General features: G+C 34.8%; 1 protein-coding gene across 5 annotated transcripts in view; it reads right to left on the bottom strand.

Annotated features, from left to right (window-relative positions):
- Positions 1-14,597: 14,597 nt before the first annotated feature.
- The window catches only part of TENT5D (terminal nucleotidyltransferase 5D), a 91,429-nt gene continuing 86,794 nt past the window's right edge, over positions 14,598-19,232 (bottom strand). For all 5 annotated transcript variants that reach the window (XM_049107387.1, XM_025466262.2, XM_025466263.3 and 2 more), the window contains one exon: positions 14,598-15,847. In XM_049107387.1, the coding sequence (XP_048963344.1) occupies positions 14,656-15,828 (1,173 nt within the window). In that variant the 5' untranslated portion in view covers positions 15,829-15,847 and the 3' untranslated portion in view covers positions 14,598-14,655. The remainder of the gene's footprint in view (positions 15,848-19,232) is intronic.

The following is a 19,232-nucleotide window of genomic DNA, read 5'->3' as shown; positions in this document are numbered from 1 at the left end:
AAAGGAACACTGATAACTCAATAATAAACACAATCTGATTTAAAGATGGGGGAGATAATTTATATAGACATTTCTCCAAGGAAGACATAAAAATTACCAACAGATGTATGAAAAAAAATGCTTAATATTACAAATCATTAAGGAAATGAAGATAAAACCACTGTGAGATATCATACCTGTTAGGATGGCTATTATATATATATTATATACATATAATTTATAATCTATTTCTACATAGTTTTATAATATATATAACTAGTGTATATTTTATATATTATATATAATATATATTTTATAATATAAACTAGTATATATTATATGTGTAGTATATATATGTAGTATAAACTATATTTAATAATATTTATATAAGGGATCCCTGGGTGGCGCAGCGGTTTGGCGCCTGCCTTTGGCCCAGGGCGCGATCCTGGAGACCCGGGATCGAATCCCACGTCGGGCTCCTGGTGCATGGAGCCTGCTTCTCCCTCTGCCTATGTCTCTGCCTCTCTCTCTCTCTCTGTGTGACTATCATAAATAAATAAAAATAAAAAAAATATTTATATAATAATATACATTTTATAATATATATAGCTACTAAACATTTATATATATTTTATATATATAACTGGTATATACATTTCATATTTTATACATATAAGTAGTGTTGGTGAGGGTGTAGGGAAATCCCTATACACTCTTAGTGGAAATGTAATTTGGTGAGGTGCTATTGAAAAAAGCAGGGATGCCTGGGTGGCTCAGTGGTTGTCTGCCTTTGGCTCAGGGTGTGATCCCGGGTCTGGGATCGAGTCCCACATCAGGCTCCCTGCGAGGAGCCTGCTTCTCCTTCTGTGTCTCTGCCTCTCTCTCTATGTCTCTCATGAATAAATAAATAAAATCACAAAAAAGAGAAAAAAGCATAGCCATTAACAAAAAAAGAATAAAATAAAAAGAGAACTACCTTATGATCCAGGAATCTTAGATCTTATACATATATGATCTAATTACAAAGGCATAAAATGCACAATATATAAAATAAATAGTTGAAAAGCTGGATTTTATTAAAATTGTTAATTTAAAGTTAGCTCTTTTTATATAAGTGGATAGTATCTATGCTTTCTGGTCAATTGGAAGTACCACACAAAGCACAACTTATCCTTGCATAGGAAAAGATTAAGATAAACCATTTTGCAGCGATGCCTGTGTGGCTCAGTTAGTTGAGTATCCAACTCTTGATTTCAGCTCAGGTCATGATCTCAGGGTCATGAGATTGAACCCAGTATCTGTCTCAATGCTGGGTGTGGAGCCTGCTCAAGATTCTCTCTCCCTCTCCCTCTTCCCCTCTCCCTTCTCCCTCTCAAGAAAAACAATAAAACTGTTTTGTGTCAGTGGGTCATTTTTTTTTATTCATCAATTTTGCTTTTAGATTTAGTAATCTGATAATTTATAATATGTAGAGGAAATATGCCATCTTTAGCATAACTGTATTTACTGATATATTGCTCTATATTTCATGTAAAATAAGTTTCCAGTGTAGAGTTGCTAGGCTATTGTTAAAACTGTAGAAACCTCAAGCAAACAATATCAAATGGTGTTTTATCTCTCCAGTCCCTTTTATTATAGTTCTTAATTCTTCCAATTAACACTGTACCCTAATCTATTTTCCACTCTATAGGGTGATAACTTAAAGCCATTGCTTGAATGTGTGGTCAGAATACCTTAGTAGATACACTATCTAGCTTTGCTAAATGTATGGTGCTGGGGTGTGTGTGTGTGTGTGGGTGCACATGTGCATGTTGGGAGGGATTCAATATAATGTCATATCATTTTGATTTATTTCCTAAATGAAACTGCCACTTTATTTATTTCACCACCAATTACGTTCTTATCCAATGTATAATAGGTACTGCTTATTTGAGAGGGAGGAAAATATAAGTAAATTTTACTAGTAAAAAATCAAATGAAGTTTGGGAAATTACTGAATGTTATCTTTTGGTTAATATAAACAGCAAAAGTCAATTATATAGAGCCAGAGTATAGTGTAGATCAGTACCTTCTCATTATTGGGATTGGGATTCTGTACAAATTTCAGGGTAAACTCCCTTTATAAGTGATTAAACAAACACTGCCAACAATTTGGTAGTATTTGAACTAGGCACTTACCATTTTCCAGTTGGGACATCACTACACATTTCACAATGAATTTATTTCAAAAACTCAATTACTCTAATAAAATAATCTCTATGGTGCTCTTTCCACAGACTGTACAAAAGCATGAGACAAAGTAAATGAAACAGGTATGAGAGCTATTAGATAAATGACAAAACTACACTTATTATGGCATAATCTATTTTAAAAATAGTTTCCCAGAAAAAAAACCTTCACTGTTCATGTAAAATTTTTTTTAACAGTAAAATACATTTTCCAACATAGTACATACATGTCTCAGACTATATGAGAAATAACATGGTAAAAAATAATACAATTTAACATACAGTCAACATTAAAGCAAAGACATGTGTTTCACTCAACTCTGGACATTTCATTCATCTCTTTTTTTCATTCATCTGTTAAATACTCCATTAATACTCGAAATTTTCATTTACAGAGACACAGTGTATCTTGTAGTAATAGATCACAATTGGTTATATGAACTATAAGGCTAAAAAGTGACCTAAAAACATTTTAAAAGCTATATTTATATTCAGTGCTTTCCTGAAATGAATTGTTTAATGATAAAATGTAGGTCTGTCTTGAAGTAGTGTAGGAAATTATACTAGCAATTTTATTGGGTGTTGGACAACTATGTTTAGATGTTTCAATTTCATTTCCCACTCAGTAACTATAATTCCTTTTACTAGTATTTGCATTAATACCAAAGAATTGGATTGAAATTAACTGAAATTCGAAACATATATTTGAGATAATTTCTTAAGCATTCCATTTGTTCTCTAAGCTCTGAAGTTAGACCTTTTTTTAACTTTAAATTTACTATTTATTGGCTGAATCGTTTTACATCTAGTGCAATGGCATTGTAAGGGTCTTCTCATACCAATTAATAATTTTTGGTCTGGTGTATACTGATAAATGCAGTTATGCAATGATTTGGACTGTAAATAATTTAAAAACACTTTTACTTATTCATTGCTTAATGAAATGTTTCTAGCCTGAAATATCTGGATAATTGCTTTGTTTTACAAGTTGAAACATTCAACATTCAGAAATTTAAGAAAAGAAATTTCTATTTGCTCATGCTTTTCAAACTAGAGAAAAGTTACACTGATTTCATTCTAAACAAAGACTATGTGAGATAAAACAACTACAATCTGTCAAATAAAACTTTACTTTTCAATTAAATTTAGTAGAAGTATATGGATATAACGTGGATATATTTTTAAGAGATATATAAAATTTGTTTTAAAATGGCAGAATAGGGACGCCTGGGTGGCTCAGCGGTTGAGCGTCTGCCTTCTGCTCAGGGCGTGATCCCATAGTCTCTGGATCGAGTCCCACATCGGGCTCCCTGCATGGAGCCTGCTTCTCCATCTGCCTATGTCTCTGTCCGCCTGTCTCTCATGAAAAAATAAATAAAATCTTAAAAATAAAATAAAATTGCAGAATATTTTTATTTAAAGAGCAAGATAGTTTGCTATTTAGCCTTCATTTTAACATTAGTCACTTATAAATTGAAAACTTTGAGAACATAAAGACAAATTTGAAAAGACAATAAGACAATATCATCCAATATAATGGATTGAGATCTGGAAAATACAGATAATTCGGATAATCCAATATGTTTCCAATATTTATTGGAAAACACTTAAGCTTTTTGAGTCAGAAATAGCTATTAAAATTTCTCAATAATATAATACAGGATTATAATTAATGAAAGTGAATAATCTAGTAATAGTGTTATATATTAATATAACAAATTCCATAGAAATGTAAAAATTTTGTAAGTTTGTATATTCTGACATATAATTTTATGTATTAAATCTAAGTTAATGAGAGGCATTTGTCTTTTTAAAATAAAGTTTGGGGCACCTGGGTGACTCAGTGGTTGAGCGTCTGCCATTGGCTCAGGTCTTGATCCTGGGGTCATGTGATTGAGTCCGGCATCAGGCTACCTATAGGGAGTCTACTTCTCTCTCTGCCTGTGTCTCTGCCTCTCTCTCGGTGTCTCTTATGAATAAATAAAATATTTAAAAAGAAAATAAAATTCAATTGTTTTGGCTTACAATATCCATATATACTAATTGACATTTAAATTCAACTTCTTTGAGGAACCTCCACACAGTTTTCCAGAGTGGCTGCACCAGTTCACATTCCCACCAACAGTGTAAGAGGTTTCCCTTTTCTCCGCATCCTCTCCAACATTTGTGGTTTCCTGCCTTGTTAATTTTCCCCATTCTCACTGGTGTGAGGTGGTATCTCATTGTGGTTTTGATTTGTATTTCCCTGATGGCAAGTGATGCAGAGCATTTTCTCGTGTGCGTGTTGGTCATGTCTATGTCTTCCTCTGTGAGATTTCTGTTCATGTCTTTTGCCCATTTCATGATTGGATTGTTTGTTTCTTTGGTGTTGAGTTTAATAAGTTCTTTATAGATCTTGGAAACTAGCCCTTTATCTGACACGTCATTTGCAAATATCTTCTCCCATTCTGTAGGTTGTCTTTTAGTTTTGTTGACTGTATCCTTTGCTGTGCAAAAGCTTCTTATCTTGATGAAGTCCCAATAGTTCATTTTTGCTTCTGTGTGGAGGTTCCTCAAAGAGTTAAAAATAGACCTGCCCTACGACCCAGCAATTGCACTGTTGGGGATTTGCCCCAAAGATACAGATGCAATGAAATGCGGGGGCACCTGCACACCGATGTTTATAGGAGCAATGTCCACAATAGCCAAACTGTGGAAGGAGCCTCGGTGTCCATCGAAAGATGAATGGATAAAGAAGATGTGGTTTATGTATACAATGGAATATTATTCAGCCATTAGAAATGACAAATACCCACCATTTGCTTCAACGTCGATGGAACTGGAGGGTATTATGCTGAATGAAATGAGTCAATCAGAGAAGGACAAACATTATATGTTCTCATTCATTTGGGGAATACAAATAATAGTGAAAGGGAATATAAGGTAAAGGAGAAGAAATGTGTGGGAAATATCAGAAAGGGAGACAGAACATAAAGACTCCTAACTCTGGGAAACGAACTAGGGGTGGTGGAAGGGGAGGAGGGCGGGGGGTGGGGGTGAATGGGTGACTTGCACTGAGGGGGGCACTTGATAGGATGAGCACTGGGTGTTATTCTGTATGTTGGCAAATTGAACACCAATAAAAATAAATTTATTATTTAAAAAAGACAACAACAAAAAAAAGAAATTCAACTTCTTACTTAACTTATAGAAAGTTCCAAGAATTATACAAGAGCACATACTTAAAATGCTTAAAATGGTTTTCAACATTTCTTACTAAGAAAAAAATAGTTTAAAATTTACACCAGTCTGATACAGTACTGAATTCTGATACAGTAAATCATGGAAGTGATTTCTTCACATTTAGTTGCCTAGAATTCTCAAGAAATTGAAAAATGAACATCTAATAATCTCTTATTACAGTCTTTGGTATAAAATCTAATTCATCTGATATGAGGATTGCTACCCTCACTTTCTTTTGAGGACCATTTGAATGGTAAATGGGTCTCCACCCCCTCATTTTCAGTCTGGAGATGTCCTTAGGTCTAAAGTGAGTCTCTTGTAGACAGCATATAGATGGGTCTTGCTTTTTATCCAGCCCAATACCCTAAATATTTTGATGGGATCATTTAGCCCTTTCATGTTCAGAGAAACTATTGAAATAAATGAATTTAGTGTCATAGTATTACCTATACATTCTGTTTCTGTGATTCTTTCTTTGGGCTCCCTCCTTCTCTTCAGGGTCTCCTTTAATATTTGTTGCAGAGCAGGTTTGGTAGTCACATATTCTTTCAGTTTCTGTGTGTCCTGGAAGCTATCTCCTTCTATTCTGATTGACAGCCTTGCTGGATAACATATTCTTGGCTGCATGTTTTTCTCGTTTAGTACCCTGAATATACCATGCCAGCATTTCCTGGTCTGCCAGGTCTCCGTGGATAGGTCTTCTGTTAATCTGATATTTCTCCCCATATAAATTAAGAATCTCTTGTCTCGAGCTGCTTTTAGAATTTTCTCTTTATCTTTGAAATTTGCAAGCTTTTCTGTTATATGTTGGGGTGTTGATTGGTTTTTGATTTGTGGGGGGGGGTCCCCTCTACCTCATGGATATGAAAGCCTGTTTCTTTCCCCAGATTAGGGAAGTTCTCAGCTATGATTTTTTCAAACATACTTTGTGGTTCTCTCTCTATATATATCTTATGGAATCCCAATAAGATGAATATTATTCCTTCTCAGGCTATCATTTATTTCCCAAAGCCTCTACTCATAGGTTCTTGTTTTTTTTTTCCCTCAGCTTCCTTCCTTTCCATCAACTTGTCTTCTATGTCACTTACTCTCTTCTACCTCATTAACCATAGCAGTTAGAACATTCCCACTTAGACTGCATTTCAGTTACAGTATTTGTAATTTGGGCCTGATTGGATCTCAATTCTGCAATAAGAGAATCTCTAGAGTCCTTTAAGATTTTTTCCAGAGTCACCAGTAATTTTATATTGTACTTCTGAATTGTATTTCTGACATGGTATTTAAATCAATATCTGGGGGTGCCTGGGTGGCTCAGATGGTTGAGTGTCTGTCTTTCACTCAGTGATCTTGGGGTCCTTGGATAGAGTCCCATGTTGAGCTCTCAGCTCAGTGGGGAGTCTGCTTCTTCTTCTCCGTCTCCCAATGCTTGTGCTCTCTCTCAAATGAATAAGGAAATCTTAAAAATATCTATCAGTATGTTAAGAAAATTAAATAAGAAAATAAATCCACATGTAGCAGATCTGTGGCAGAGAATATTACTTCCAGTTCTTTTGTGTGTGTGTGTGTGTGTGTGGTGAATTCTTTCCTCTAGTCATTTTGTCCAGAAAGCTGTATGAGCAAGCAGAGTCAAAAATATCAATCATGACCAAAGTTAAATAAATCCTAGACAATTCTGAAGATGGCAGAGACCAGAAAATAAAAGGAAAAAAAGAACAAAACAAAACAAAATACAATGGAATATTACTCAGCCATTAGAAATGACAAATACCCACCATTTGCTTCAACGTGGATGGAACTGGAGGGTATTATGCTGAGTGAAGTAAGTCAATCGGAGAAGGACAAACATTATATGTTCTCATTCATTTGGGGAATACAGATAATAGTGAAAGGGAATAGAAGGGAAGGGAGAAGAAGTGTGTGGGAAATATCAGAAAGGGAGACAGAACATAAAGACTCCTAACTCTGGGAAACGAACTAGGGGTGGTGGAAGGGGAGGAGGGCGAGGGGTGGGGGTGAATGGGTGATGGGCACTGAGGAGGGCACTTGACGGGATGAGCACTGGGTGTTATTCTGTATGTTGGCAAATTGAACACCAATAAAAAATAAATTTATTATAAAAAAAACAAAAAAAACCCCAAAACGCATGAAAGTGAAAAACAAATTTAAAAAATAGTAAAATTTTTAAAAAGGGAGAGTGGGGAGGATGAGCTAGTGGAGAGAGAATGGACCCAGAAGGTGATCCTCTTTGCTCTGAGTGCATTTTGTTCTTTGTTAGAAGGTGATTAATTCCAAATTTATATAAACCAGCAAAACCTAACAGAGGCCCAACATTGACCACAAAAACAGAAATAAGATACAAGAGAGGGGCAGAATGGGAAGAAAGAGAATATAATCTTACAGAATGGACCAAAACTGTGCCCCACTTCATTCTGGGTGTATTTTGGCCCATATGTTAGAAAGTACTAACTTCCACAATCATAAAACAAAACAGGACAACCCCCCCCCAAAAAACCCATAACATAGATCTACCAAAATTAAATTGAATATGTTGAAAGGAATCCAAAACTGAAGATTATATCTAAGACATGTAATTGTAGAAATATGAAACAGTTAAAAACTTAAAAATGCAGAGTTGGTAAAATATTGTAGTGAGGCTGGAAGAGAAAATATATAGGAAATTTTTAACCTGAAAGGTAAACAAATCATAAGGAAAAAGCTTCTAGTTCTGTATACTATTTTCTCTCAGGCCTGGGGCTTTCCAGTGCTGCTTGGTCAGTAAACTTGCTCTTCTGTTCTTCCAGAAGTTCTGGAGGAGGGGCCTGCTGTGCTGATTCTAAGGTGTCTGGGTAGAGATGCCTGTCCTTTGGCAGGTGTCCCAGCTCAGTGTGAAGCTGTTTGTCCTGTCAGGTCTTTGTTCTTTTGAGGCCTTGCCTCTCCCAGATGAAAGGCAAAACAACCAACTGGCAACAGCCAGATATGCAGCCCCAGAACCAAGATCTCCCTGCCTATACTGAGCCACAGTCTGTCATTGCACACCACTGGCTCAGATCCTCCTGGGAGCAAGCACAGCAGCAGAGATCTGTACAAATTGCAGGGAGCCTAGTGGCAGGAGAGCTTTTGCTGTCTTGAGTCCTCCCTGGTTATCAGGGAAAGGAGGATAGCCGGCTTTGTCCACAGTGGCTCCCTGGGACCAAGAGTCCTGCACTGCTGGACTTGCGCTTCCAGGGTCCACGTCTCCTGGAGGGAACAGATAACCTGCCTTGGTCTGTTTCCCAGCTCTGCAGTAAAGAGAGCTCTGGTGCTGGCCTGCAGACCCAGTGCACCTCTTCCAGATGCCCAGGAGGGTTGCAGCATTCTAGCCTTTTACCATGATCCAACCAAAGTTTGTGGTAAGCTTTCCTCCAAGGTGCTCCTATTCTTACTCTGTCTCGGGGGGGAATATTGGGACTTCACAGCCCCTCCTGCAATTCTGCCCTATTTCCCCACTGAGCATTATTCAGTCAGGGAAGACTTTCAGGCACGGATTTCTAAAGTTCCCAGTTTTTTTTTTAATTTATTTTTTATTGGTGTTCAATTTACTAACATACAGAATAACCCCCAGTGCCCGTCACCCATTCACTCCCACCCCCCGCCCTCCTCCCCTTCCACCACCCTTAGTTCGTTTCCCAGAGTTAGCAGTCTTTACGTTCTGTCTCCCTTTCTGATATTTCCCACACATTTCTTCCCCCTTCCAAGTTTTGCGCTGAGATGCTTTCCTACAGCTACCTTCCTGCAGTGGCTTTCCACCTCTCCCCCAGTATATCCACCCCATTCGTCTTCTCCACCCTCCTATCTTGTCAGAAGTAATCACTTTTCCCTCTTTAGTGTTCCAGCTATTCTCTCTGTATATCTTAGATTGATTTCATAGGTGTTTAGGATGTTTTAAGTTATCTACCTAAGTTTGGGGGAACCAGATGTATTGAGGACCCCTACTCTTGTGCCACCTTGCCTCCCTTTCCTGCTTTTTGAAGGCATTTAATCCTAAGTGTTCCAAAGCTATCCTACAAAAGTCCCCAAAACCATAAAGAAAATAATTTATGTAGAAATCCTTTTGTTCAATGAGGCCACATGTTGGCTTAAAGAAAATTTTTTCCAATCCTGTTTATTCAAATATCCAATAATATATGTTTGGGTTGAATAATTTTATTGGGGGGAAATGAACATTTGTAAAAACTTTTCAAACAGACATTTTAAATGTAAATGAATAACAAATACCAGTTTTTATGTAAAATAACATTTTATAAGTGCCTACCAAAAATATACTGGAATTCCTTTCTTAACTGATTTTACAAGTTAAAGGTATTACAATATTTTTATTATTTTTCCATTTGAGGTTGAAGCCATATTATATATAGAAAAGTTTTTCTTTTGTCTTTCTATAATAAAAATGAAGTTTCTGAATATGTTCAAACTTGTATCACTCTCTGCTATCATTTTCATGGAGACCAATCTCCAATACTCATTATCTCCAGGGGTGTACCGATGCTAAAAGAAGAATTCAATCTTTGGATTCTGGGTTCTCTAGTTGAGCTAATGGACCATGTGTGACTTGGTCACACTTTATTATAATGTAGACTACTCACTAGAATTTTGGAGAACAGTTCAAATTCTACCAGCAGTCTAGGATGAGTAACAAGTACATTTTCATAAATCATCACAAAACCACTTGAATTAGATTTAACAGGGTTATTCAATTTACCACTTTTAATTTGGAAACATAAAAGAAAACTTTGAAAAGAAGATACTCTCATGGCACTTCTGTTTTATGACACTTATGCATTTATAGGAGTTAATTTCTTGGCCCAGAAGCACTGAAAGATATATCTATATGGTGCTCTTTTTCTAGGATAGGGAGTTTGTTTTCCTGAGGGATCATAAAAAACACATATACAAAAAAATTTCAATAAATTATTTGTTGCTCTTTCAAAGGCTATATCTAAACAAAAAGGGGTTTCTGATGTTTGATACACTAATGCAATTCATGTAACACTACCTTTGACACAACAATTTTATAAGAAATAACTTCACATTTTGCCATATTAAAGAAAAACAAAACAAAAAGTATAATGTGTTGAGCTTAAAGATAATCTGTTACAAGTTTTTTTTTTTTTTTACAAACACCACAATTGGTTTTCACTCAAAACGACAAAATTCAAGGAAAACTGTTTCCTTAAGGAGGCACCTAAGAGCAATACATTGACATCTCAACAAATTAGTTCCTTCCAATTATACATGCTGAAAAGTGTTCAGAAAAGGGAACATTGGATCAACAATACAATTTCCAATACTTATTACATAAGTTTTAACATTGTAACATATAGAATATGACCACAAAAATAAGTGAAAACAAAGCATCATTAAATGTATTTTCTTTTACAATGGTAAAGCAAATGAATCCTAAAGCACTTTGAAATATTGGGTTTTAGGCCTTTCCAAGATGGTCTTCATAAGACTGCTTATCAAACTTCAAACTGTAGTCCCACAAATTTCCCAATCTTGTTTTAAAGTTAATTTTACAGGCCAATACTTTTCTTTAAAATCTTCTATAAATGGAAATGCCATATTCATAGATCAATATAATTTTGATAATCATTACAGACTTTAAAACTTTAAACGTTTTCTCAATTATAAATTTTAACTCCCTATATTTTCAAAGTTGGATGAATATTTCCAGATAATAGATCTGCTGAATAAAAAGAGTTATAATCATATCTTGGGCATTTTGCATATTGCAGCTGTATAAATGTCTAAAAATAAAATATGGCTAAAGACAAATTTTAAAAACTTCTAATTTGCATACATTTTAATAGAACGCTTCTAAAATGATATTGAAAAATGGAATTTGGGACTAGGTGTTTTCCCAATATTTTTGAGAAGTGCACAACTGTTCTAGCTCTGATATTTTGTCTTTAATAATTCCACTAGCTTTTTGGAGTTAGGGGCACGTGGGTGGCTCAGTTGGTTAAGTGTCTGCCTTCAGCTCAGGTCATGGTCGCAGGGACCTGGGATAAAGCCCCTTGTGGGGCTCCTGCTCAGCAATGAGTCAGCTTCTCCCTCTCCCTCTCTGCTCCTGCCCCAGTTATTGCACATACTCTCTCTCATACTCATTCACTCTCTCTCAAATAAATAAAATCTTTTTTAAAAAATAAATAACTAGTTAAACTTTGTCTTCAATTTTCTTTGACAAACTGGACCTCAGTCACTATGAGAAGAATACCTCTAAATTTAAAAGTTACAAATAGTCTAGAACTTTGATAATAATGTGAAGACATCTGTGAAATGCAGTAATATTTTGGTTTGAAAATATGTAGCTATAACTTACACCAACTGTGTCCCCATGATATGAATGCTAGTACTCTATAAAATGGTTTTCTTTTTCAGTTTTGGTTAGGTTTCTGAGAAGAAAATAAAATAATTCCCAAACTAAGACCCAGTCTTGAACTTGTATAAAATAAAAGAGGAAAAGACAACATAATTTCTCTCTTGCAATGAGATGACATATGCTCTAGAGTCAAATTTAACTAACCTCTATTAACACTTTTCGGCCAAGAAGCTAGCACATTTTTCATAGGAAAACTCTTCCATTTATTATCTCTAATGAACAGAATGAGATAATACTGTCTTTAAGACAACTACCCTAATCCTGGGGAGATACTCATATGCAAAGGATAAATATTTTTGTTTGAAAAATTGATAAATATTTTTGTTTGAAAAAGCAAAATTTTGGGATCCCTGGGTGGCGCAGTGGTTTGACGCCTGCCTTTGGCCCAGGGCGCGATCCTGGAGACCCGGGATCGAATCCCATGTCGGGCTCCCGGTGCATGGAGCCTGCTTCTCTCTGCCTGTGTCTCTGCCTCTCTTTCTCTCTCTGTGACTATCATAAATAAATAAAAATTAAAAAAAATATATTTAAAAAAAAGAAAAAGAAAAAGAAAAATTTTGCTTCTGTTGGAAGCAAAGGACAGCCTCACTTGGTGATGGTATCTATAGAAAGAAAACCATGAAAGATAAACCTATAGCCTTCTCTTAGTGATGGCATTTCCATTCAACAGGTTTGGATTATCTCCCTTGAAAAAACTATATGACAATTCTGAGCTTTTCTACTATAGTGAAAACACATATTTGAAATGTCAGGAGGAAGCTGGTAGCTTTCAGGCTACCAGTGGGACTTAAAGCTTTATGAGAACACCATAGACAATTTGCTTTTTAGGGGAAAAGGTGTTCCAATTCTCAACTGGACCAAAGGAAGCTAAGGGAGCACATGGGGGAGGTTTCCAAGCAGCTTCAGAATTCTGATATTCAGCATAAAATACTATGGAAATACTGAATCTTTACCTATTATTACTATAGTTCTTTTATTCCTAAATACTTCTCCTATATCTCTTTGGAATTGTTTTTTGGTACTGTTAATATGCATGTACTCCTTCAGTTTCATGTGTAAGCACTTATACTAACTTAAAACTAAAGATTGTACTTTACTGCAGAAAGATAAATAATTTTTTAGCCAATACATTCATTGTGTTAATATATTACTGAATTTTCTCCTTAATATATTATTTATAAATCCTTTATTTGTCCCAAGCAAGGAGGTGAATCCACATAATGTTTAAAAGCTTCAGAGTTGTATGCTTGATAAATATGTGCATGTATATATACGCATAAATTTATTTTAAATATAATTCTTTAAAAATATACTGATGGCTAGTGGTGTGGTGGTATAAAATATCTTGGAAATATTGGTTATTTGAAAATACTATATTTTATGTACTTTCTTTGTCCAGTATTGTAATGCAGAGAATAAAGATTAAGCACAGTTTATAAGTGACAAATTCTCAGAATATGCCTCTTGGATCATACGGTGATGAAAAAGTTCTGATTGTCAATGAAAACTGAGATGGTAATAAAAAATCAGAAGCAAGTTAAAATTATGATATTTTCTGATGGTCTTCTATATCCATTCAGAACAGTTCCCCTTCTATCATCTCAGTTAATATTGGTCATGAAATATTTTCTTCCCATAATGAAGAAAATATTTTAATTTCACTGGTAGATTTGCTAGCAGCATATTTGATGTAGTGAGTAAATATTCAGATAACTAATGAACATATGCAATTGCTGGATGAATTATATTATTATGCAAAAACTCATATAAGGAGGCATTTGAGTGGTAAGTTAGAAACTGATGTTCAGTAAGAGCAAAATGAAAAAAAAGTTTCATCTCGCAATAATGAAAATATTTTCACTTACTAACAATGAATGTCTCCAGATATATTTTAAGATTTTAGACAATAGGTCATAAAAATGGTAAATACAACGTATGGCTAAAAGAAACACTACCTATTTTTTGCTATTTGCCATTTAGATAGGAAATATTCACATTCCATTCAGAGTTGGTCATTTTCATTCTTTTCAACTTATTCAGGGGGAAAAATGAAGAAAACTATAAAACTGATGACAGTGTTGGTTTTAGAGCTGGATGCTATTATTCTTCAGATCAACAAATTAATTTATTTGATAGCTGACAAATAGCTAATGTGCAGTGTTTTCCAGAATCAGTTTTTTCAGTGTTCCTTCAAACCATTCTAGGATTTTGTGTCTAACCCAATTTAATTTGAAAACAATAAGTGCTTGTAAAGTCCAGAGTTTTAATCTCTTCTGAATCGTTGTCTTTGAAATTAGGCATTTTTGTTAAGTATTGAAAATTCATTGATGGTGATATTCACTACAAAAAAATGAAGTGAATGAAACAAAGGAGTTGGTTTAATAAAAAAATGTGGCACTTTACCTTTGGATTTTAATACATGAATCTGTTCTTTTATATTTTAATCAAAGATGTAGGCATCTGCAATGTATTTGTCAGAGTAAATATGAAAGTCTTACTTAAGATTGAGTGAGGTTTGAAAATCATTTTAAGTGATCCACAATATTTGAAAATTATTAGAGCTAATAAATAACACTTGAAAATCATATAAAGTAGCCAGTTCATGGATGATATTGTATTTACTATAATGGTGTAAGCTATAATTGATGGAAAATAGTTGGTAACTGCACAAAAATAAAAATAGATCTTATATTTTATGGATTTTGGAAACTTGCTTTATGAGGTGTTTAATTAAAGCAAAGTTTCTGGTGTGTGTGTGTGTGTGTGTGTGTGTGTGTGTTTGTGTGTGTGTGTGTGTGTGTGTGTTTAAACCATACCATTTGGCACATGAAAGTGCAGTGGGTGGTATGGCTGAAAGAAAATAGGTGGTGGTCCAGATGTCACATAATAAGTAGGGTGCCCTCCCTCAGCAGCAAAGTATGGAGCAGGCTGATAAAAGCAAGTTACATTATCTGTATTGGGTAGGATATTCTGTTCTCCAAGTACTTTTAAAGCCATAAGGGTGATCATATTGAGCGTCTGCCTTCTTTCATGTCCCATGAGACAAACAGTGCTTTCATTCACAACTCCACGCAAGGTCATAAGGTAGTCATACTTGCTCTTTTCTTCACCTATGAAATGGTTACGAAGGTATGATTCAATCTTCATTTGCTGTTCTGCTACATCAGGAAAATCAATAAAGAACCTAGAACACATATAACGTTCCAGTGTCTTGATTTCTGCTTCACAAGCTGGCTTAAAGTCACGAACCAGCAAGTTGCTGTACTTCAGAAGGCCACCACCTCTAATCTCTTCAGGTTTTCTAGTAGATATAAGCTTGAATTGCAAATGTGTCATTGCTTCCCGGAAGTCTCCATACATGCTTTCAGCTACCACAACAGGATAGGATTCTTTGGTTAGTTTAGCATTTTTGTCACTGTAGAATTCTAACATGGGATCCAAAACAATTTGAAAGGAATCAACGCTAAATTCAAATTGTCGTCTGAGTGAATTCACAAATTTTAGCTCTACATTCTTTCCAGTGTTGTTTGAAAGAGAAATGAGACTCCAACGATCGTGCTTATTGCAAACTTTGACCATCTTTTGCACATAAGCCTCTCTCATGGTTTTCAGGGTGATCTTTTCCTTTTTCACACCTTTTGGTAAAAAGTCAAGTAGACAACCAAGAACTGCATCCTTAACAACTTGAAATTCCTGATCACTTGGTAGTTCAACACCAAAAATAACATCTAGATCCTTATAGCTGATTCCATTGTGACTTGCAAGTATATAACTTGCTGTGGAACCATTCAATCGGGTATCTTTAACAATAATTCCTTGCTCTATTAATTGCTCTTTCACAACTTGAATGATATCTTTTGGTTTTACCTCCAATGTGGGGAAATTCCCCCTTCCATGAATTGGAATTACTTCATCTAATACTTGATCCAGTGTTATAAGTTGATCCCAAATGAGATTGCTAAATCTGATTTCAGACATTGTAAAGTCAGTAGAACAACTAAAAAGCAAGCAAAACATTAAAATCAGTGTTAAACCTAAAGCATGTAAAAAGTTAACAGACTTCTCTCAACATAAAGCTAATGTTAGAAAGTTAATTATCACTGTACCTAATTGTGTTTAAATATATTTTTTAGTTTTTATTTAAATTCCAGTTAGCATACAGTGTAATATTAGTTTCAGGTGTACAATATAGTGTACACTTTAATAGTGTACACTTTAATACAACAGCCAGTGTTCATCACAGCAAGTGCACTCCTTAATCCCCATCACCAATTTTATACATCTCCCTACCCACCTCCCCCCCTGGTAACCATCAGTTTGTTGTCTATAGTTAAGCAAGTGAAATAAAACCCATTATGATTCTGTCAGAATTTTTAGATCCATTGGTATATGCAAACAAACATTCTTAGGGAATTCTTATAGTTGCAATTACTTTTTATATAAAATGGTGGTCTTCTCAATCCCCTCCATGTAAATACTATAATGATTATATTTGGTACACATTTTTTCATGAAATTACCATAGCATATCATTGATATTATTTGTCATGAATTTAAAGCGAGGTCAAAGAGCATGTCTATGTGTGTTAGATCCAGCTGACTGAAGGTATAATGTTTAGAAGTATATAGCATCTTTAATACAAAAACTTTAGGGCAATAACCGCTGAGCCACTCAGGTGTCCCAGACTTAACTCATTTTGAATTGACTTTGACAGTCCATACCATATATATATATATATATATATATATATATATATAGTATGGTTTCATATATATTATTGCTCAAATTTTAAAGACTATTCATTAGGCTATGAATTCCCTGAATTTGAGGATAAGGATGGCACCTAATTTATGACCTCTTCTACTATGTGCCCATAACCTTATAAAAAATGTTGAAGGAAATAATATGTAGTCACTTTAAAATGAAAACTAAATGAGGCAACTCCATGTGTCTCCAAAATGAGAGTAAGAATATATAAAACCATAAGATTCCTGAGCTCTAAACACATTTTCTGCAGATGTACAATATGACATGCTCAGAAAATTTTACAGTTTGGAGGTGTTAAGAAATTAAAGTTATAAATACTATGAATTCAATTGTTAAATATATTATTAGGTACAATTACAGTTACTACATGGATCTTCAAATACTCTATTAAGCTGTCTAAGCAAATAAATCTAGGAAAACAAAGTGTTAGTTATGGATGTAGCTTTGGGTTTAGGCTTCCTATCTTGAATTCCAGAAATAAAAAATACCTGAAATTTAAGGCAGATTTGCATAGAGTATTCATATTTTGCCTATATAAGGAGTTATTGGAAAAAATCTCAATATTTAGAATTTTGTGTTATAGAAATAGAGCAAATATCATTATATTTGACATATATAGAATCAACTTTTTTTCTTTTCTTGATTTACTTATTTGCTTGTTTGTTTATTTAATTCCAGTATAACTAGGGGGTACCGGGTGGCTCAGTGGTTGAGCATCTGCCTTTGGCTCAGGTAGTGATCCTAAGGTCCTGGGATCAAGTCCTGCATTGGGCTCCCTGTGGGAAGCCTGCTTATCCCTTTGCCTATGTCTCTGCCTTTCTCTCTGTGTCTCTCATGAATAAATAAATAAAATCTAAAAAAAAATAATTCCAGTATAACTAACATACAGTGTTAGTTTCAGGCACACAATATAGTGATTCAACTATTCTATACATTACTCAGCATCATAAGTGTACTCTTAATCCCCTTAGCTATTTCACCCATCCCTCTCATCCACTTCCCCTCAGGTAACCATCAGTTTGTTCTCTGTATTTTAGAGTGTGTATTTTTTCTTTTTTTCTTTGTTCATTTGTTTCTTATATTCCACTCGTATCTTGGACCTACTTGTTTTTTTTATTCATTCTTATTTTTTAAGACTTTATTTATTTACTCATGAGAGACACGGAGTGAGAGAGGCAGAGACATAGGCAGAGGGAGAGGCAGGCTCCATGCAGGGAGCCTGATGTGGGACTTGATTCCAGGACCCCAGTATCATGCCCTGAGCCAAAGGCAGACACTCAACCGCTGAGCCAGCCACCCAGGCATCCCAGACTTACTCATTTTGAATTGACTTCGACAGTCCAAGCATTTTTGCAAAAGGCCAATTAAGCAATGGCAAATCTATGTCAGTGGAATGATAACACTAAACCTATTCTGTTTCTGCATATGAAATCTCCATATATGTGAATTAAAGAAAACTTATTTTTATTAATTATGGGATAATCTGTCTCACATAAGGTATTCTTTGTTTCATTTTAAACCACTTTAATTACTAATGTTCAGAAAGTTTTATTGGCCGTGTCAATATCCACATCAATTACTTAAAAATGATTAAGTTGAATTGACTATACACCAGGCTGCTGGATTTTAGTTATTCACATATCAAGTGAAATGGTCTGTATATTGACATTAAGATATTGGAAAAAATAAAATGTTACACAAAGAATATAATATATAGCAAGAACTGGCATGCCAATTTCCTAATTTCTCTTCCTGGAATTATCACTGAATTGTTTTAAGCTAACAAACTTTGTTTTTCTCAAATTCTCAATCTAGAACATAACATTGGCTGGTTTCATGTAAAGGCCTAAACAAGATTAATAATTTGCTATTATTTTAGAAATATCACATGTAAACTATACAACTTTGATTGATATAGAAAAAGTTCCCAGGGATGCCTGGATGGCTCAGTGGTTGAGCATCTGCCTTTGGCTCAGGACATGATCCCAGGTCTGGGGATTGAGTCTCACATCGGGCTCCCTGCAGGGAGCCTGCTTCTCCCTCTGTCTATGTCTCTACCTCTCCCTCTGTGTCTGTCATGAACAAATAAAATCTTTAAAAAATAAAGTTCCCACATTTCTTTTTAATATGTAAAATTTTTTTTGCCAGCAGAAGTTTTTCCTTTCCTTATGGCAGATTTCCTTTTTCAATATTAGTTAAAAGTTTAAAATTCACTGGTCAAACACCAGGCCTACAATCCCCCTGTAAAGCTATACCTTTAATCACCAATGATCTGATAATAAAGATAATTTACATTGGTATACTGACATTATTAAAATTACCACATTCTTTCTCATACAAAAGTTTCCAGGATATTTATGTGCAAATAAAACCTCAAAGACATAACTTATCTAATTGTCAATATGTAGGAGTCCTTGATCAAAATGGTGTCCTTTAAATCAAGATATAGGAGGTTTTACTTTATATCTTAAATCTACTCATAGATATAAAAGGAGGAAGGGAAGGGTCAGAATTTTATTTCTCAGACAGAATCATACTGTGATCTTGCAAAGACAAGAAAAGGTCGTCCAAATTTTAACTTCACTATACACTAGAGAAGTGGTGTAGGAAAACTG

The sequence above is a fragment of the Canis lupus genome, chromosome X (assembly GCF_003254725.2).
Source record: "Canis lupus dingo isolate Sandy chromosome X, ASM325472v2, whole genome shotgun sequence".
Classification (NCBI taxonomy): domain Eukaryota; kingdom Metazoa; phylum Chordata; class Mammalia; order Carnivora; family Canidae; genus Canis; species Canis lupus.
Note: the sequence above shows the minus strand (reverse complement) of the source record. Positions and strands in the feature narration are given on the sequence as shown.